This window comes from Prenolepis imparis, unplaced genomic scaffold (assembly GCF_030444845.1).
Source record: "Prenolepis imparis isolate NDT839.2.m4 unplaced genomic scaffold, iyPreImpa1.0 SCAF_6, whole genome shotgun sequence".
NCBI lineage: Eukaryota > Metazoa > Arthropoda > Insecta > Hymenoptera > Formicidae > Prenolepis > Prenolepis imparis.
The window spans coordinates 956,243-978,161 of record NW_028141164.1 but is presented as its reverse complement, the minus strand read 5'-3'; the positions used below and the strand labels follow the sequence as shown (position 1 = coordinate 978,161).

The 21,919-nt window shown below is 33.9% G+C and overlaps 2 protein-coding genes across 7 annotated transcripts in view; one reads left to right on the top strand and one right to left on the bottom strand.

The window, feature by feature from the left end:
* LOC145937085 (neurotrimin) overlaps positions 1-7,327 on the top strand; it is a 280,339-nt gene extending 273,012 nt beyond the window's left edge. For 2 of the 4 annotated variants that reach the window (XM_083039936.1, XM_083039938.1), the window contains 3 exons: positions 4,537-4,605; positions 4,720-4,821; positions 6,784-7,325. In XM_083039936.1, coding sequence (XP_082896062.1) covers positions 4,537-4,605; positions 4,720-4,821; positions 6,784-6,995 — 383 coding nt within the window. In that variant the 3' untranslated portion in view covers positions 6,996-7,325. Of the gene's footprint in view, positions 1-4,536; positions 4,606-4,719; positions 4,822-6,783 lie in introns of all 4 variants that reach the window. The other 2 variants (XM_083039935.1, XM_083039937.1) reach the window with 2 other exon arrangements.
* LOC145937087 (opioid-binding protein/cell adhesion molecule homolog) overlaps positions 1-21,919 on the bottom strand; it is a 301,044-nt gene that overhangs the window by 141,522 nt on the left and 137,603 nt on the right. For 2 of the 3 annotated variants that reach the window (XR_014425471.1, XR_014425472.1), the window contains exons 8-9: positions 21,281-21,325; positions 2,419-2,453 (exon numbers count right to left, since the gene is read on the bottom strand). Coding sequence is in view for 1 of the 3 variants with exons in the window: in XM_083039939.1 (XP_082896065.1) it covers positions 16,250-16,410; positions 16,652-16,717; positions 21,281-21,325 (272 nt within the window). In the remaining 2 variants the exon portion in view is untranslated. Of the gene's footprint in view, positions 1-2,418; positions 2,454-11,514; positions 16,411-16,651; positions 16,718-21,280; positions 21,326-21,919 lie in introns of those variants that run through there. The other variant, XM_083039939.1, reaches the window with a different exon arrangement.

Below are 21,919 nucleotides of genomic sequence, written 5' to 3'. Positions count from 1 at the left end.
TCGCGGGCGTATATCTCGACCGCGGAAGCCGATATCGATTCTCGCGCTGGTTTTCCAAGCATTTGTCAAGCGGTCGCGCTTATCGCGGCGCGGTTGTCGCACCTTCTTTCGCGACTTTGGACCGCACGCGTTATCAGAAATCGTTAGTCGCTCGCGATGAAGTAACGTATCCGTTCGACGGATGAGAAATTAAGCATCCGACGTTAGCGAATCGTCGACCATCAGACGACGAAGGCGCGATAAAGGGAGCAGCGCCTAGTTCTTTCGGGGACGAACGAGCGAGATATATCGGCGGGTATAAGTCGGGTTTGAAAAGTGAGACCTAGGAAAGGTGGCACCTATAGTGTGCCAATCGTGGATTCCCGATAACCGGAATCTCTCTGACTCTTTCTCTCTCGAAACGCGTTTGGACCTCGAATGCACATGTGCGAGCGTAAATGGAAGAGCCGCGAGGGAAACATCAAAAGCAACGTGTTTTATCGTTGACACGTTGCCGTGTATACGCGATAGCGAAAGTTTAGCACGATATATATATATATATATGTACAACGCAATAGAGCGACATACATTCGCGATATAAATCGGAGGAAGTGGAATGTCGCGTCGGAAAAAAAAAAAATAAAAAAAAGAGTACTCGATAGAAGAATTTTATTTCTGCACCTCTGAGAGAATCTGCATAATTTAATTCGTACGAAACGTTCAGCGAAGAATGAGTCGGCGTTTCCGCGAGCTCGGCAAGAATAGAATTTGTTCGGAAAGCGAGGAGAGTTCCTGTATCAATCATCGTCGTCGGCTAGACACTTTGCCGGTATTTTCCTTCTCCAAACTCCCCATTGATTCGGTATCAAAGGCGAGTTCGTTCTCGCGATAAGGAGCGCCGTGAAAGTCAGCTCGGGTCGTATCTGTCTCCCCGGCAAATCCGCATTTTCCCGGGAAAGTGGTGAATCACCGATAACCGCGAGTGTCGATCTGCGTTCCCCGACAACCCTTGTCGCTCCTCTCTCATCCCTTCCTTTTATTACCGTGGCAAAAAAAAAAAGAAGCCCCTCCTTTATCGATCAGTAATTGTAGGTTTTCTCCTTGGCGCACCCGTAGATTGAACTTCCCAGCTTTGTGCTTTACTGCGACCGCCGAATCGGCGGATTACCGCTAAGCCGCTTAAATAAGCGTTCGATTGTGTCGACGATTTAATGCGCATTAGCATTTTAACCGGGCCTTTCAATCCGCATCGAAAGTTGCTACAATGGCTACCAGATTCGTGCCTTACTAGTTTTAATTGCTTAACTTTATCTAAACGACAAGAGAGAATGTTTTTGTTTCTCCGTTGATTGCAAGCGTTGTTTCTTAAATAAGAATAATGGCGCGAGTCGGGTTTTAATCGCGATTGATTAACGATTATCTTATCGCTGACATTATTTTTTATATATTAATTTTATTTTCCTAATCTTTTAATTTCAATCTTTTTATAAATAATTTTATGTTCTTAATTTTTTATTTCAAATGTTATTTTCAATTTTTTTTTATATAATTAATTCAACAAAAATTCGAGAATTATATTTATAAAATTATATTTAATTTTTTTTTTAATTATAAATATATTTTTGCTCTGCTTTCTGACCAGTAATTGATCATCTATGTTGCGCAGCTTATCAATTCTTTGGATTATTAGACCTATTTCTCGTTGATTCTGATTACATTTATATGGCTATACAATATAATTCATATGGCTATATCCAATCACATAATAAAATCTCTATAAAAATCGAGGAAGGAGAGAAATTTTTTCTGTTACCGGCTAACTATTATCGCCGGCAGATGTATAGATAGATTATAAATATTTTACGCTCTTTTACACAATCGTTCGTTGGTCATTCATTTTAATATAACTTTGCTTTTTAACTGATTAAGGGCTAAGTTATAATAACTTAGAATCAAATGTATATATATATATAGTTTATAATAACATAAAATAAATTAAATGTTTGTGTTATTTACTATCACATGTAATTTATTTAATTGATAACTCTGAATCAATTCAAGTAAAGTTTCCTTTGATCTAATTTTGTATATACATAGACGGATGAACTATAAAAATTAGGGTAAATTCGGCAAGTATTAAAAAAATAAGTTATTATATACAATTAATAAAATTACTAACGCGTTCATTATTAAATTAAGTAAAAAATTAAAATCTGAATTAAAATTTTCTTTCCATTTTTCTTGAATTTATGCTTAAAATTACACTTAGGTAACACTTGATTTAATGTGTATATTGAAATAATATATCAAAACTTATTTGATCTAATTTATTTTAGCCCATCCATTTTGAGACACTTAAATCCATTTATAATTTACAATCTATATTTACAATATCTACGAATCCGTCATCGCGAAATAAAATAAAAGTTCATCACTCACCGACCGATGGCAACAGTGAAGTTGGTGGCATTGATCTGTAACATACAAGTATAGAAGAGATTGTAGCGACGCCCACAGAATAATATTTCAAAAAATAAATTTTATATTTAATGCATACAATAATAAGTGAATAGACTAATTTTATAAATTCTGAAAAAAATCTATTTTTTATTAAAAACTTTCATAAAATTATAGCTTTCACATAAAATACTTCTTCTCTAATTCTTTTTTGTTTAATTAAACAAATCCAATTGTGCGATTAATCGTAATAACTGTAGTCTCGCGCGTACGCAATTAATATATAAATATATATACACTGAAAAAAAAATTTGTTAACTTGACTAAACCTTTCAACTAAATTATTATTTTGTTAATTGAACATATATTAGTATTTAAGTCAAATTTACATTTTGTTATATTTAATATGTTATATTTAATTTAAATATTTCTATATGTTCAATTAACAAAATAATATTTAGTTGAAAGGTTTAGTCAAGTTAACAACAAATAATACCTAAATAATAAATATTTATCCCACCAATACTCCACCAATCCCCGATACTTTTCCTAGGCCTCCTCTTTCTCTCACAATTAGATTGTTCGGGTTGTTAGGGTTCGTTGATTCACTCGCGAAAAATTTATACAGTTCGCACAACTTATTCGCGAAAAGTTCATACAGTTTATTATGCGCGACAGTTTGCACGGCACTTCCGGAACTTGGGGATGTGCAATATTTTAAACGGCGCTCACGAATAAAACGATATTCACGATAAAAACGAACGCGCGACACTTTGCACGACACTCTCGCGAATTTCGTGATCGCGAACTAATATTTCGTATATAATATCGCGTGAGGTACTTCGAGTCAAAAATACTTCGACAATAACTTTGGGCATCAAGATAAAGCCTTGACATTCGTCATTCGCGAAAATACGATTAATTACGATCGTTTCGATACGTTTTCACGTGTTGCTAATTATAACAAATGTAGAAAATAATCACATTTCTCGAGGAATAATCCGATAATACGCAGAGCGGTATTCCTTCCTATTCGAGTCTTGCCGTATGAATGACGACAGCTTGAGCGAATATGTCAACAATATTATGCCATGAGACCGAATACCTTCATACGACAACAAATTTGTTGCCCCCTTGAAATATATAACATTTTGTAATATAAATTCAAGTTGAATATTCTGTATTTCGTATTTCAAATTAAATTTGATATACATAAGATATCGCCGCAAATAAAATTTAAGGTTTATTCTAAGAATAAAATTTATTTTATTTCGATCAAAAAACTATTATTACTTATTACTACTGTTATTGCTATTATTCTTGCTATACTATTATTAAATTAATTTAGTATTATTACTTTACGCTTTATCAAATTTTTAATTTTTTTAATGAATAATTCTATTTGACGTTAAAAAAATATCAAGAACTTCTCTCTTTTAATAAATCAATAAAATAAAATTTAATTATTGCGGCGCATTTTTTATTATGTATATTAAATTAAGAAATTTGTACGCTGGTGTTTGTTTGGTACGAAAATATTCTGCAAACAATGTACTGTCGAAATATACGAGAGATAAATTTTTGGCTCGTCTTAAAATATTAAAAATCGACACTATGTCCCCGCGGACCCTATAAGTCGCATTCTTATATTACGTATATTACTATATTTAGAGAAGCCAAAAATTCATCATTTGTATATTTCGATAGTACATTGTTTGCAGAATATTTTGGTACCAAGCAGACACCAGCGTACAAATTCTTTTATTTAATATACATAATATAAGAATGCGCCGTATAGGGTCTGCGGCTACAAAGTATCGATATTTAAAATTTTTAAAGGAGCCAAAAATTTATCGCAATAAATAACAAAATATTGTCCTACACACGATTCTATTCTGTTTCATTTCATGGGCTACATATAATTCATATAATTTTTTATATAACACATGTTTCTGTAACTTTATTTTGTATGTGTGTAATGTATTCTAGTTTAAAAAATTTGTTTACACATAGAAAACAAATAGCTACATATTGATCAGTGTACTGTAAGATAAATACATTCAATAAATAGATATTAACGGATATTATGAACATTGGCAGACATACCAACGCCTACGACAGAACCGACGACGACCAGCACAATGCCCATTCCAACCACTGTGGATCTAGGTAAACATTATTTAATGCAATCTATTATTCATAAATGTGTATACTACCTACATACCAGTAACTGTACAGTTATGCAAACAACTTTAACAAGAAAAATATTGTTATATTTTTTAGTGGAGAATATCCAGTGGTCGCGACAAAAGCCGGTACCCAGTCTAGAGCCGGGTTCTAATGAAATAACCGACGCATCTTTGTCGACTGTCGTCAGAAGCGAAGGTACGCTCGGTCTCCATTATATTCTTTTAATTTGCTTTTCCCGCTAGCTGAGATTTTTCGTGCTAAACAAGGTTAAAGCCTCAGGAAAAACACCAGGTATTTTCAATAGAAAGACATCGTACAAAATCATTTAATTTCATTTTAAATTGTGTTGGAATCTCTAAATGAAAGAAACATCCTGCTTTCTGCAATATGAAATTATAATTGTTTGTAATACAATAAAAAATAGTGTTGCATCCTATAAAAAAGTAGAAATATCTTTTTAACGTAATCATATTTATAGTTAATAATAATTGTGTGTGAAAGAGAGAGAGAGAGAGAGAGAGAGAGAGAGAGAGAGAGAGAGAGAGAGAGAGAGAGAGAGAGAGAGAGAGAGAGAGAGAGAGAGAGAGAAAGTATATACAAAATTGAAGGTGTTTGTTCTGTAAAAAATAAAATTCGTTCTATATTACATTGATTGTGTAAGTTGGAAATTATATAATCATCTCAGATTGTTGAAAAAGTCAAAGCAGTGAGGACGCAATTTTGATTTTGTCATACGCACTCGTATTACAGCGGGACTAGTTTGTTCGCCCTTCCGTCACATTTTAATACTGCGAACATTATAAGTAGCAATTCCAACTCTCTGCGAGGCCGTTGTTACAATTACGCGCGTCGGCAACAGTTACGGTGTGTTGTCGAAACAAGTTTGAATATTCAAAGCTCTGATCGCGTGCGAACCTCCTGAAACTTTTAGAGGGGAAACAAAAATCAGATTAGCCGACTGGGTGTGCATGTGCATGCGCGACGAAGGTGAGATTTGGCAACCGCTTCTGGGGCTTCAATGGAAACCACACAGTTACAGGTGCCTCGAGGGACCTAGTGCTTCCTAGTGATTATCGCTTTCCATTATTCACTCAATGTAATTAAGATTACACTGAGTGAATAATGAGCGAACTCAAGTTATAATGTACGTAATAATTGGCTCACTTTATTTCGAAGCTAATTTTACATCGAACGATTTACATGAAATAACAATTTATAAAAATGTATTTGCAAAGTAAACAAAACTCTCCTCTTTTGTTTAAAAAATATTTAGCCTAAAGTTTAAATTTCTTTTCCGGTTAGCAAAGTTAAAAAAGACACGTGCATATTGAATTGAATGGATGTTGGTTTTCGTACATAATACGATCGGGCATTCGTAATTCAAGCCATAAAACATTGATCTATACGATTCAGTGAAGAGGAGCACTTGAAAACACGTCACCTTCCGCAAATACGTTGCCGGGCACCGAAAATTCGCCGGGATACGTCGTCTTAAATCATCGGCCCCGACGTAATGCGAGAACTTACACGCCGCCGGGCAGTGGCGGAACTTTCCTCCGGAAAGTTTCGCGGAAGGCGCGAAGTTTATTCCGCAAAACTTCCAGCAACGTGCCTCGCCACCGTGGAGAATCCCTCCTTCTCTTCGTATTCTCCAGCTTCTTCCTTCCTACCTCCGTCGTCAAACGCGGAACTCTCGACGGGATTTTGATGAAATCCCACGCGGTTTATGAACTACCGTACTCACCCCAACTATGGCAAGTAATCTGCACCCGGCTGCCACGCCGGGACGGTATCCGAACTTGTTTCGATTATCATGTAAACTAGTGGGTATAAGCAAAGTCGTGGCAATTCGCGAAGTAGTGAGTTGGATGCGATCTGGTTACGAAATGATTCTCGCATCCGGATGCGGACACAATGAATACTGAAAGCAAAAGATAACGGGCACTATATGTCTTGACGTATAAGTAATTTTTTTCCGGAAAGAATAAATAATATCTATGCTATACGAAAAGATTGTGGAAAAAGATTCACGCAATTAGTCATGAATCTTCACGCTATTCAGTATAGAAAACTATCATTTTTTTCATCATATTATTTAAAAGCATCGCGAAAAATCGTGCAACACCCTGGGACAATATATTGTCTGTATTTTTTTAGAAACGCGATCTCGCAGCAGGCCGAACCAGGAGGAGAATCACGAAGCCGAAAACGTCATTGACACCAACAGCCACAAAAGTCTCGACGATGACGTTGGACAGCGAAGAATCGACAATACGGCGCAGTCGATGTCCTCGACAAGCAGCACGTGGCGTTGCGTGACGCGATCCAGCGCAGTGATCTGCATAATAGTGCTTTCCGCCCTGTCGTAGTCATCGTGACACGGGGATGATTGATCGAACTCCTTCCAACTTCACGATAAAATCTTGTAAATCCTTATGCAAGGGATCAATTAATCGACGAATTAAAAGGGTGAATAGCACAGACTCGTTGAAAAATTCACAGTTAATACAGCAAACGCCGAACAAAAAAGATGATTATCATAGTGGGACTATGAGTTTAGTTTATTTTGTATATTTGTTGGATTTTTCCCCTCTTTCGTTTGTAATAAGTTACATTATTCATTCCTCATGTTTTTTTATATTATTGTGCAAGAATGCATTTAGATCGAATAAAGAATAAATAATTGCCAATATTGAGATTTAAAAATTGATTATCTTATTCACTAAATACATCTTTAATTATATTTTTTTTCATATATATATATATATATATATATATATATCTATGTATATATTGTTAATATATAAAATTCACAACGTTGCATATAAATATATATACATATATATAATATACATATAGTTTAAAACAAAAGTATTGCTATGGATGCTCAAATTGCAACATTGAATGATTGGAGATAATTAACATAATTTACGTAATATACTTAATATCTGCGCTATAATAATATTAATTAATTTTTTATTCGTCGATTTCTACGTGCATGAACCGTTTGTTTACTTGCAATTTTAACAGAAATCTCCGCGCCACTTTGTAAGCGATCGATAATCGAGACGTCGATTTATCAGACGACTTTCATCAAGGCCTACCATCGGACATTTCTTAGAAATGTCGACAGCGTGACAACGAGATTTTTTCCTTATCGGATTCCATCATCATCAAATCCTTGTCTCTAATCTTTCTTCTATATCGAGAGAGACGCTTTCAAATCGCGCGCATCATTAGCGAAACGAGATCACTCCATTTGATTCAAAGGAATCGACTTATTTTTCTTTTCACGTCCCGACGACTTACCGGAATCGCCAGATACTCGTATCTAAATTTCTAAATCATAATTATATATTAAAAAATTGATTACGGCAAAATATATTTTTAAAAAAGACCTGTAGATATATCGAGTATTTTATCTATATATCGAACTATGTATATTTTAATGTTTTAACTATTACAAACACATTACATCGAACATCAAACGAGCTCGGAGATTTCTCGTGAGATATTAAATATGTTACGTTAATTAGACTCAATTCTTCATCATTTGTCGATATGCTTTTTGGAGAGAAAATTCGGCCTACTCGATTATTGAATAACAATTTTTAATAATTTGCGCGTAGATGCATAGCTTCCGGAATGTTGATAATGTGATTCAATAATAATTCGAAATATTGACATGTTATTAATATTTATACATTATCAATAATTCCGTGCACTGATTTTACACAAGATCATATACGTTGTAAGTATTTTTAAAAAATTATTTTTATATAACGCGATTGGTATTTTAATTAATTTTACTTAATATGCAAGAGACAAGTTAGCTATCTGTACTTTTATGCTTATTATTAATATTGGTCGGAACGCAATAGCAAGTACAAAATAATATTCAAATTTTTAAATATGCATCATCGGTCAATTATCTTTGATTGTAATTTATTCTGATCATATATTTCTGTTTGAATCTGAATTGTCAATGCAGAGGGTTAATTAATCTACTAACCTAAATGTATAAATTCGTACATATAAGCATAGAGATTAATGTGACGTATGCGTAACTTGAAGGATGGATCGAAAACGGTACATGTAATGCAACGAAGCAATCGGGACTTGTAAATTTTCCAGAATTAATCACTTGCATATATTTGTAAATAATGTTACACGATCATATGGACTTTTTATTTCCATGATATATTATCGCTGTACTAATTGCATTGATAAGAACAATTTTGTATATATATTAAGTCTCCTCAGAGAAAGTAAGAGTGTGAGTAGTTGTCGACGTTTTTATATATGTGGATGTTTCCGCAAATGAAGTAATTGTATCTTCGAATTGTATCAGAATTGAATTTCGTATAAAAGAGACGTATCTGATTCTTCTTGTGTTATTTTACGGAATTTTAATTAATACTTTGAGTTATGTAACTTCTCTAAATATAACGTTTTTCTACATTATTTAGAATGTTAAGTACGGTTGTTAAGCTATTTTTTAAATTAGAGACAGATCTACTTTGGAAATAATTTATATTTAGAAAAGTTTTATACATTTGAAAAATTATAGAATATTTTGTATTTTTTCGTCGAAAATATCCGAAATATTTTTACTATGTATCATTTCTATATCTTATTTTTGAACACTGTTGAAATAAATTGAATATTTAGTAATATCAATTTAAAATTCGCGGTTCAGAGAAATGGAGCGTTTGTGATAACGCGTTCTTTCATTGCGCATGACAAATTTTGCCACGACAAAAACAGTACATTATTTGAAATGTGTTCACAATTCGTACATTTGTATTTAAATTAACGTGCAAAAATACGATATCAAGCCACATCCGCTCAATGATACAATCGAATTTTGAAAATTAATTTAAGTGTTACACACACACTCTAAACAATAATTGTAATCCCTCGATATAAACAATATGTATTTTATGTCACAACTCAGGTGCTCCCTGGAATCCAGATGTACATATTAATTACAAGTCTATATATATATATATATATATATATAGACACATGCGTAAGTATTGTAAAGTGGATGGAATCACTGTAAATAAGCCAGCTTTGTATGATCTTAGAAAGTGGTACACGATATAGTGATCAACTATAAAAAAGGCATAACTCTATCTAGGCAAAATGTAATTAAATACGTGTATATATTTCTTACGAATAATGTTTTAATTCATGATTATCTTAAGTTTTAAAAATTTTTTGAATAAACTCGCGCACAGCTTTTCCAAAATACGAATCTGTGTGAGCACAGTTGATAGGAGAGATTATTGTATAAATATAAAGTAATATATATCAGTTTATAAACACACACATACGCACATATATGTATATTAAATTAAATCGGCATAAATAAATTTGCTAAATAAATTACTTGTATAATTAAATTCATGTAAATATCGTATACCACTTAAGTTCAGATTTCTGTTAACTGTAATTATCATAGTCGGGGAAAGATCGATTTCAGTGAGCTTATTATCGCTTTTTAGATATTAATATTCGTAGAAGAATGTAAATTGAAATAAAACTTATGTGAATTGAAATAAAAATTTCATAGACAAAGAAATTCCGAAAAATATTGTAAAAAAGTTATGTTTCCATTGCTGTAGTTGTAGAGATGGATCATGTTGTAACCGAATGAATGAATGCAAATGGGATGAATAAATATCGAATGTTTAACCCACTTTGTATAAATTCTATTTAGACGTATATTTTGTTAATTAACAGATTTTTTCTTTGATAAAGTCTCTTTGGTACAGAATTAATGAAAATAATTCATTAATAGTAAAAAATTATCAGTCAAATTTTTTTCGGTTGAAATCAGCAGATTTTAAATTATAGGAATTTCTGAAAATACATTTTTTAGTTTTTTAAAACATTTAATTTATATTTAATCTAATTTATTAATTAATTAATAAGTTTAAGATTTATTAACTTACCTTTTATTCTAAACATTTTTATTCTTATGAAATTCACACTTTTTACACTCTCGCATTCTCATTTTGTTTCTCTATATTAATTCGCATGCTTTTTCTTTAGCAATTTGCATTACAAATTAAAGTATTTTATGTACACTGATATTTATTTAAATCGACTTGAAGATAATTTTCTTAATAATACGTTCTGACGTATTAATTCCACCGCAGTTTCCGTTTTATTGAGAATTCCTTGAGCAAATTATTTTTTAATCTCGTTTGTTGTAGCCTGAAAAATAAAGATAATTAATAATTATTTAATTAATAATTAATAACATACAAAGATAATTTATGAATCCGATGTTATTTATGATTTATGCATAATGTTTGCATAATGCATAAATATATCAAATTTAATTTAATTTGAATTTAAAATTACATTTTTTAAATTTAAAATTCAGTTTATACAAATTCGATAAAATTATATTAATTTTATTCGAATATGAAGTTGTCAAGCTACCAACTCATCTGTTTTGTTTCCTCGAAGAACAACTAGCAATCGTAATGCATAAATGTCTAAACGTGATGCTCCAAGTATGTCCACAATGGTACAACTTTATGTAATATATTAAAAATAATGTATTAAAATATTCATAATGCCGAGTACACTTACTGATACGTGCATTAACTTTATTTTGTTCTCAATATTTTATTTCAATAAAGAAACACGATGATAAGTCATTATCGGATGGAAAAATTATCTTGCTTCAATATGTTTAAGAGGAATATTACTGTAAAATATGAATACAAAATATTGAGTAAGTTTAAAGTAAAAGTATTATTGTCAATAATTTACTCTTTCTCTTTGCAAGACAGATTTGTTTGACAAACTATCTTACCAAAATAGCAAATTAATAATTAGCACAAAAAATATGTTACGCGCAAAAATTGCAAGAAGATCGGTGAAGTTCATTTCGGGAACTAAAATGCGTACAATAAAAAGTAAGTAATAAATTTGTATTTCATGTATACACGGACATTTTCCTGATGCCGATAGTGCTTACAGGACTAGATCGCGTGCAAAAAGCACGGGCAGTGGCGCAACCAGATCGGCTCCAATATCGCAGCACAATTGCATTGATACAGATGCAATCGAATGTGTTACTGTTAATCTACGCTTATTTATCGATTAACAATTATTTTATTGATCTATACTCTAGCGTTATCGCAGAGACATTCATAATTTATTAAAGTTGTTTTCGAATTTTTATTTAAGCCCGCTTTAGGTGGTCTACCATTCGCGACAAAGTATTTAGAATAGAATTCTATTTAAAGTTTCACGTATCGTATTTTTAATATATTTATACATATATGTGTGTGTATGCGTATCCTCTGATATGTATATTCTTCATATGTGTATATTCTGATTCTTTCAATGTTCTTCGTATTATAGGATATATGAAATTATAAATAGAATTCTACTACAAATTATAGAGCGCCTGAGATGAGCTTGAGAATAAAAAAAAGTGTGCTTATTAGCATTTTATATTTTTCGCGATGGAAATTTACCCTCGATGTAGCAAAATGTTACAATTATTAGACGCTTTCTTCGAAAAAATTCCCGTACTTATTACTTATGCAGTGACATATACAGTTACGCCACAAATTCCGCAGAGATATAATGCATTTTTCTACCTGTATATACACTACGACATTTTAATATTTTTTTATATGTATAACCGTAATAGTCGCACATGTGGTACATCATATACTTCTTTATTAGCTACACGATTCGTATTACTCGTCTTTATTACAAATTTCGCACTTACTCTTCACGATTTATTATACGCGTTTTGTATAATAGAGTATTTATTATGAATGATGTATTCCAGTATGATTATCTACAATGTTGATGATATAAAAGTAGGTTGCTCTGAATTATTTTCGATACATTGTTCAATTGCCGCAGTCACTAAATTAATTGTAAATAATACATGAACATAATCACGTAGATGCAGCGTGAAATCTCGATGATGAGTGCTCGATATATAATATACATATGTATATAACGAGCCAATCGGGGCATCGAATATTATTTTTATTCTTATATGCGCAGTGTTAAATCAGTAAATATGAATTATTAAACTACTTATATTAAATCGACAAGAAGGAAAACTATTATAGGTTATAGATTAAACTAAATTTAATCGAAAAAGGTCATGTTGTATTATTAGCTTCGTCGCTGCGTTGATATTTTTAAACATTGCTATATTATATATTTTAAAATTTAAAAGATAGATATGTTTGGTTTCTAAAATAACATTTCTTGCAAAATAAATATTTATTTGATGCTTTCAGATAATATATTTTGCATTAAATAATTCTTGTATTTATGCCGAGAAAATGTCAGTAATTAATATGTTTTCTTATATATAATTATCTTTCAGAAAAATGTTATAAGAGTAAATAAACTTTAAATATTAATTATCTCCACACTATTTTGATATACTCAGCTTAAACTGTTATTTAAATTTGCAGGCCATTCTATATACAAATTAAATGCAAGAAGTCCAGCTTGCAAAAAGATAATAATAAAAAAAATCGATATAGATAAATAAATCAATTTTCATATTATAGAATCACCAAATATACAAAGTGCTAATTTAGTTATTTTTGCGCAGAAAATTGATCAATCTCTTTACTACTTTCATGACAAGCTACGATTCTCATGATATGCTTATATAGGTTGTTTAGCATTTCTTTCAAGCACTTCTTTCGGTTTTCCCAACGCTTGATTACTCTTTCAAATAACAAGCATTCTCTTTACTTTTCTTATTACAGTCAGCTTTAACCTATTTCGAGACTCAACCTTCTTCATACCTGATATTCAATAATAAGCTCTCTATCTGCATACGTATGCATACATCAGCGAACGAAAACACAAAACGCCATGTGTAAGCCCGGCATCGTGATATTGTACTATGATTCAAACTGTACAGAGTGTCCCAGTTTACAGAATGTGTTACCCAAAGCTCTGATAGCTTAAGTAAAGTTCTGCGAATATTTGCGTCGATTATGATGCAAATATTGATGCGTCACGTAACGTTAATAATTAATGTTACGGAAATTGCAGTTAATTGCTGGTTGTGATATTAATAAAAGAAATCGATGAGGGTATGTCTTGATAAATCATTCAACCGTCGAACGCGCATATTAAATTATTTATAGTTGTTTCGTGAGTTTGTCAAACATTATGTATCATCGAGAAAGTTTAGTTCTCTATTTAAAAAAAAAAAAAAAAAAATTATATTTCGCTGATTACTGTATATCCCTATGACAGTGGTAATACAAGTGGCTTCCAGCGGTGTCAGCCTATACTTTCTAATATATACAGTACGTGTAGAATATAAAGCGAGATCTATTCACACGCAGTACATCGATCACTGCACATGGAATGATTTAAGGTGTCTGAAAACCTCCTCAGTCTTGACTTAATATTATTTATATATATAATTGTACTTATTATACATACTATATACATATTATGATATAGTCTCTGATTTATATTCTGGAAAATAAAATTATTTTAAAAAATTAATTATATACTTTATTATATACTCTTTAATTCGTACAGTACGAATTGAAATTATAAAATGCAATTCTCTGCTTTAAATCTTAGAATAAAAATTTGAAGAAAATGATTAAAAAATTGATCCCGTTTAAGGGCTACTTAAACAAGATTTTATGCAAAGATGAGAGAAATTATTAATTCAATAGTTGCGTTGAAAAATTCAAGGAACGCCGATATGGCATCGTTATATATACTATGTCGATATATAATAGTACATATATCAGTAATTATACTAATACTATATATAATACTATACAGAGAGTCATTATAGAATAGATTTCAGCTAACGCGAATGTTCTTCCCGGTACAAATTCTAATGAACAATCCAGGATGTCCGTCGAGGATTTTCTTTTGGTGCGAGTCTTTAAGCGATGGCGATTAATAAAATTCCCCCAGCCCCCATTCTATGAAATATATTCTATAAAATTAATGCTAGCTACTTTATGCACATGATAATCGTCTTTAAATAAAAATTCAGGAGTTACAGAGAGTCATGTAAAACGACGCCGATCGCTGCATCGATGCGACTTTAATAACTCGTTAGAGAAGACAGGTATCTATTGAATAAAATGAGATAAATCGTGCAACCTACTTTTACAGACTCACGTTGCTAAAGAAAAAAAAATTATGTACCATTTCATTTAACAGAATAAAACATTGCTTGAAACTACGTAGAAAAAAAAGAAAGAGAGGAAAAAGAAAAAGAGAGAGAAAGGAAAAGTAATATAGTATATAAGTAGAAACTTTGCCATCTTCGTAGTATTAAAAAGTATTCATCCTCTTTGTCATGAAAAGATAAAATTCAAACTTTAATATATGTGTGTGTGTGTGTGTATTTAATCGCTTAAAACTACTCATGATAAATAAATATAAAATAAAATAATTACAAACCTTTATATTGTATTTATTTATTTATGCCGTGTGTGTGAAGTACATTCCCAAAATATCCGATATGCTTCTAGATTTGTCGAGGCAAATCAGCAGTACGAAAGAAACTTGAGTCTGATTGAGCCGTTCCTTTATTTGAATCAGATAGCATTGTCTAGGGTCTCTTTAATAAATGTCTAAGTTACCTTCTCCTTTAATTGATGTAGCCGCATCGTCGCATTGTCGCATCGTTCGGTCATCGGTTCGTAATAAACGTCCGACGTTGGGATACACTACTGTCCGAATAGCCAATTAAAAATGACACAAGTGCCAACTGACCGTCTTTCACTGGTCTGTTTCTTCATAGAAATTTATTTCTTCTCAATATAAGATCTTTCGCTTATTGCTCGTTGTCAGGATTGATCATTACCAGATTTTGTAGCGATCCTTGTTTCGATAGGAAGTATTTCTTATACATTGATTATTTATTCATAGAGGAGTTATTAGATGTATGCAAAGAGTTATCTCACAGTTACATATATATATATAGAATATTATCTTCATAATACACACAAAGAAATAAAATTATTGATAATGAGAAAAAGTATATGAGCTCTTCTCCTTTTAAAAATAAAAATTATATTAAAGTAATTAAGGAAGAATAAGGAAGGATAAAAAAGAAAAATTATATTAAAGTAATTAAGAATAACCAAAATATTTAACTTGCATACTTTTATTCGAAAATTAGCCGATTCTTTATTATGCTTGTTATAATGTTAGTTTATGGATATTTCAGTTATCTCTACGGCGTCGCTAACACCGCAACCCTAAGATAAGTAAAGAGTAGGCGTTCCCCAACGTTGTAACATCGTTCGGGCCACATGGGGTAGATTTGCACACCTAACTCCGAACCCGAAATCGTAAATCGACAATGACCGTTCCTTAAGTCGTAATCCTCCCTTAAGCGAGCTCCGCGACTAGCGTAGTCGCGGAGCCATCATTAATGCTACTTACAGTATTATTATCTTATCGTTTAAGTTTTAAAGTGTAAGTGTGGTCAATACAGTCCTCGACGATATTCATCCTCGACTGAAATCCCTGAGCGATGAATTTACAAGTGGATGTACAAAGTCACATGGTTCGATGATCGAAATACGCGTGTGATGACGTGCAGGGTCGCGGGCAGACCTCAGGCCGGATGCAGCGTACGCATCTGCGGATGATGATGGAGGCAGAGGCACAACGCGACGAGAATCACCAAGAGCAACGAGCTCCTGTTGCTGTTGGCGCTGGATTCATCGTAGTCCGTTACATCACCGCCGTTTTCCTTTCGACCCCGTAATTTCAGATCTACGACGGCAGAGTTTCGAGGATATATATTATTGGTATTGTATTATGTCATAAAAGAGAAATTAAAACATTTTAATTTTGTAATTGAAAAACACCAATGTTTTATTATCCGGATAAAAAAAACATCTCTTTTTATCGAGTCTATAGTAGCTCGATAGAATATTTGCGATATTGAAAAGAATTGAAAAAAGAATATTTGATGCGCAATCATCTTTATTAAATTTTGATGTTCAGCGTGTACCTGGATCTTTTAGCATATCTTGATTTCCCCCTAGGATATCGTTCCCTGAATTATGCCTTGGTTTACCTGCAAACAGAGCGAGATATTGAACGATATCGTTCCTCGAGGCGAAGTTTATATTTTGATATTGTCAATATTGTTTGAGTAAATATTTACGGATACTTTTATTCATAAGCAATAATTATAAATATTCCGTTTTATCTCTTTTCCTTCCTCCCTCTTTTATCCAGTACGGTCAATTTTGTAACAATGTTATATGCATTAATCGACAATCGTTAAACATAGCAATTTGTTTAATAACTTACTTTGTTACGTAAACGTGAGCACAAATCAATGTGCCAGATCTTCTTGCAAATTTACGGATAAAACATTATTCAATTGCGTCCTATTATTGCAGTTGTTTTCTCATTCTGTCTTCTTTGATTAATTGGTGCCCGTTGAATGTCTTTAAAGCAATTTGTTTCGCGATGTGGTATTCGGTTTCGGGTGGTACGTCACGGGACTACTAATGACGACGGTTGTTAAATCAATTGCAGAAAAGAGAAATAGCGATGACAGCCGGCACGAAGAGAGAAAGCGATTTACGAGATCAGTTTATGTCGCAGAATAAATACATCCGATCTAATAAATTCGAATTGAGCTCACTTATATACATATTTCCGGTAGCGATTTATTTTCTCGAGATACAAATATATTTTATGCGAGTCAATTTTTTCGTGATAAAATCTTGATAAAGATAATTATAGATTCTTTATAAATTCTTTGGAATTTATTTATCGCTATATTTTCACGAATGTAAGCAGTAGGAAAAACGCTATATAAGAAAAAATCGAACACCAGTTATTTTTTTTGTGACCAAAATACGGTAAATCTCTAGGCAAAAAAAAGAACATATTTAATATTAAACTGCGATAAAAAAAGAGTGTTAAAATGGGTAACATAGGGAATCGTTATTGGAAAAACGATTCAGCGATGAAAGGGCGAGTTCGTTTGTCTCTGTGAAAAATGCGGCTTCGACCGTGTGTTTTCTCAAGTAATGAGAAGAACGAATGAGAACGTGGCCGTTCGTACTCGATAAGGCCAGTCCGTGGCAGATTGTGGCAGGGCTTAAGATATGACCAATGTGTTTGCCTTCACGTTGTTAAGTTTCCGCCAGAAGTTTCAGAGGCGCCGCATCGCTTGCTCTCGCACATAGCGAAAAATTGACCCGTTTGTTCCATCTCTAGTATTTTTGCCAGATTAATTCTGACAACACATTCTGACAACAAGATAATCCTATCAAGAATTAATCGAATATGTGCCGTCAAATTTGCACTTCGAGCCTCGCGACAGATACAGGAGAACGATCTATTTTCTATTTCCGAAGCGTATCATATCCATATATTTTTTCGCGCATTTAATTTTGAGAGAGAGATCCGTATACCTATATAGACGTGTATATTTAACCCTCGAAGCGTATGTGGCGAGGTGGAAAGAGTTCGATATAAAATTGACCCGGAACACATCGAGACCCGGTCTCTATAAATCTTCCATCGCGCGATGCAACGTCGCCTCCCAATCTGTTGGCATCAAAATATTTTGCATATATCGATTTCCGGGTGTCGGGCAAACGGGAAGTTGGATCGAAGACGGGTCAATAATAAATCCCGGATTTTTCATTATGATGGTGCGGAAGATACTTGATGAAATATGGGAGTAAGCTGTGCCTTTTACGAGCGGCTCCCGTTGACATCGCCTTCGTGCGCCGATTATTTATTGCCGCTGGCAACGCGGTCTTCTCGCCGCTAATTATGGTAATTCGCATGTATGAACAGTTATATTATACGATCGTACACCCTTGCCAAAAAATTTCAGCGCGAAAAAAAAATAACATGAAAATGAGCCGATTTATTTACGTGTCCGAGAGAAATGGTTAACTGTGCGCAATCAAAAATTTCAATTCGCGCTTGTATTGCCTTTATATCCAGCTATCTTGCGCTTTTCAGTACGGCGACTGCATAAAGACTCGCGATGAGACTCGTATTCGCGGCCGAGAGCCGTAAAAACATCGATTAGCCATAAAACGAAGACGGCGCGAGAGAATGTTTAAAGTTTTCCCGTTGCGAAATGAATCATTAAAGCAGCGAGAGAGAAGACTCTGAGCGTCTTGGAGCTATATCACGGCCGTCGGGAGTGCCTTAAAGCACATGCTTCAAAGCCCGGATTTTATATCGGAGTTTTTCATCCTGATAGTAGTTATATTACGTTATAACAGCACACACGTCGTACGGTCAAGAAGCGCGTCTCATATATTATATATATATATATACATATAGGGGCGAAACACCCAAATATATATATGTATTTATATAAAACATACGACACAAAATTACATACTCTGCCATTATCTATCTCATCGCGAGCTATTTACTCTCTCTTATTAAAAAGTTTTGACACTCGATTTTTCAGCATCGAAATCGTTGCGATCAATATAATCCCGCAATATTATACGTGCAGGCTATTATACATATAGGAAGAAATGTATCATTTTATATAGGAAGCATACAAATATTGACAGTTTTTTTCAAATATACTCGAAATACGCCATCGGAAATAATTTGCAAAAATATCAGATCTGTTTATTATTTCAATGTTTTGCGATAAATAAATTTCTGTGGCAAACAGAAAAAAAAATAATACGTAGAGATAACAAAATACTTTTCGTGCGCTTAGTTAATACTCGGGCGGAGAGGAACGATATACAGTGAAGCACAATGCGGCGCACTGACATGTAATTTACCATCTCCTTTGAAAGGCCGATGTATTGTAGCACAAAGCTCTTGCTATATTATTATCTCTTTGAATATATCAACGTATTCGAAATACCGCGCCGAGAGAAGAGAGTCTTTCGTGAATTGGTACTTTAAACGTTCGTTCGCCACGCATTTTGTCCCCCCTGCTCCTCTCACCCCCGCAATTCGCATGCTAAAGCTAAATTTGATAATAATATGAAAAAAAATCAAAACGACGAAATCAAATATATCATCGACTTTCAGATGCGAGCGTGTGGGAGCATTTTATATCGTTTTAAAATTAATTATCTCTAAAATTTTCATATCGACGGTATAATGATGCGAAAATGATTGTCAAAGCTATAATATGCTACAGAAGACGTTCTTTCATTTTCTTTCACAAGTATATTGAACGTTCTTCTCCCGAGGAAGTTCCAAGTAGCTCGCTAAAAGATAAGCGCCAAGTTATTTAAGGAAAAGTATGTTACGCATGTGGCTGAGCGAGACGTTAACGCGTAGTTACAAGAAGAGAGAGAGTCCCTTCGGAAAAACTTGCCAGCTCTGCCCTTTTCTCTGCGCGATGAAAGACAGATTGGCGGCGCAAACACAGGCCGCGGCAGGTGCAAGAGCCGAAATGATATTCATCCCGGGGTCTCTTTAAAAAGTCGTTTCTCTAAACGTCTATCTCTGCTATCTCGCGACTGCACCGCGCTTGCATTCTCCGCCGAGCTTGCATCAAGCCTCGTGCAACAGACTTTTGTACGCGCCCCTTCCTGTCCGCGATGGCGGCCTGTCGTGAAAACGAGCGGTCGGTCCGCGTAAACCCGACACGACGACGGCTTCTATTCATCCGCGATTTCACGCTGAAATAGTGCCGACTATCTCCTAGAGACCCCCGCACACGCTCGACGAGAAACTCCAACTTGGTAGGATGGAAAACTTGAAATGTGCCTTTAACAAGCGCGGATGACATGAATTCGCGTGGACGCCTTTGTTGCGTTCCACGATGGATTATATCGCTTCCCTTCCTCTTTTTCATTGTTAATAGAAATTATGATCCGGCGATATTTGATAACATTCTGGCAGATGAGAATAAGCGATTTACGCTGCTGCATTTTTTTTCTCTTTTTTAATAATAATCTATATTTTTATAGCAGTATATGTATATCGTGAAAAGATGCATTTTTAAAATTAATGCGGTCGGAAAATTATGGTAAAAGAATGCTTCTTGCTCGTTTACTTTATATACAGATATATTTACCAGAGAATCTCTCCCCATTAGAACACTAGAGGGTAGAAGATAATACCGAGATTTGTACGAGTACATTGTTCGATATAACTATACAATGCTAAAACGCGCACTTTGGCTGGGCTCAGAATGTGTTCGATGCGCGCGGATTCGATCGCGCAAACTAACTACTCGATCTAATTAATCAACGACCCGCGTTTGTCCGCTGGAAGTACACTACGCTTCATCATTCAAAAAATACCTCTCAACACAAAGCGAGCAATAAGGACCGGGGTGATCGATTTATATTTCGAACAACGAGATTGGAATGAAGCAGTTAATTAATCAATGGCTTACCATCTCCACGAAGTAACTTCATTCGCGATTTTAATTGAAATTTACAAAAGCCAATTTCAAAATTAAGTCTACGGCTTTTCGCAGAATTTTCGCAAAAAAGGTCTCTTTTCGATAGTGCGAGAAAAGAACTACGTGTAATTCCGTTTGCGTTTTTTCGCCGTCACTATCTTTGAGAAAAATGTACACAAGAGCGCGCTTTGTCATATAATTTTTTGCATAAGAAAGGAAAATTACGCTTTGGATCTTACTGCTTAAGTAGAAAATAGTGCTTACCTTTGTACTTGGTGTTGCCGTCGTTGGAAGTAGAGTTGGTTATTGCTGAAATAAAAATAACAGCGTTCAATATTATTCAAACGATACTACATCAAAATGATGATATCGGACATCTAAGGCGTGCAGACTGAAGAATGTCTCGAGTCGAGGGGTTGCTCTGAAGAGCGATTCGCGGCCCGGCAGCAGTCGTAGGTAAGAAATAACGAGACGAGCAGAGAGTGTACAACGCGGATAGTTTCTTTTCGAGTCACACTTTAGCTCGCAACTTTGTTTATGCATGCTCTAACTCGCAGAGGTTCTAACTGCTTGTTATCTTTCACTTTACGAGCGCAAACAATTTCAATAGGTGCGCGCACTTGGCACTTGGCTGTTTTCAGAGAACCGATTCACATATTGGATAGAACTACTAACCCCCCTCGCACGACCAGGCTAGGTGTAACGCGCCGGTTGAGTGTATACAAGAACTTTCCAGAGAGCTGTGATTCCGAATCAGAAAGGCGTATTCCGCGTAGTCGCGGGAATATATTTTGCGAAATATTGTTTTATTCATAAGCGCGCGAGCACTTTTAAGAATAATAAGGTCTGACCTGCCTCGCGCCTCGGATTTCATTCGGTATTTCGTAAAAATTCTAACTATTT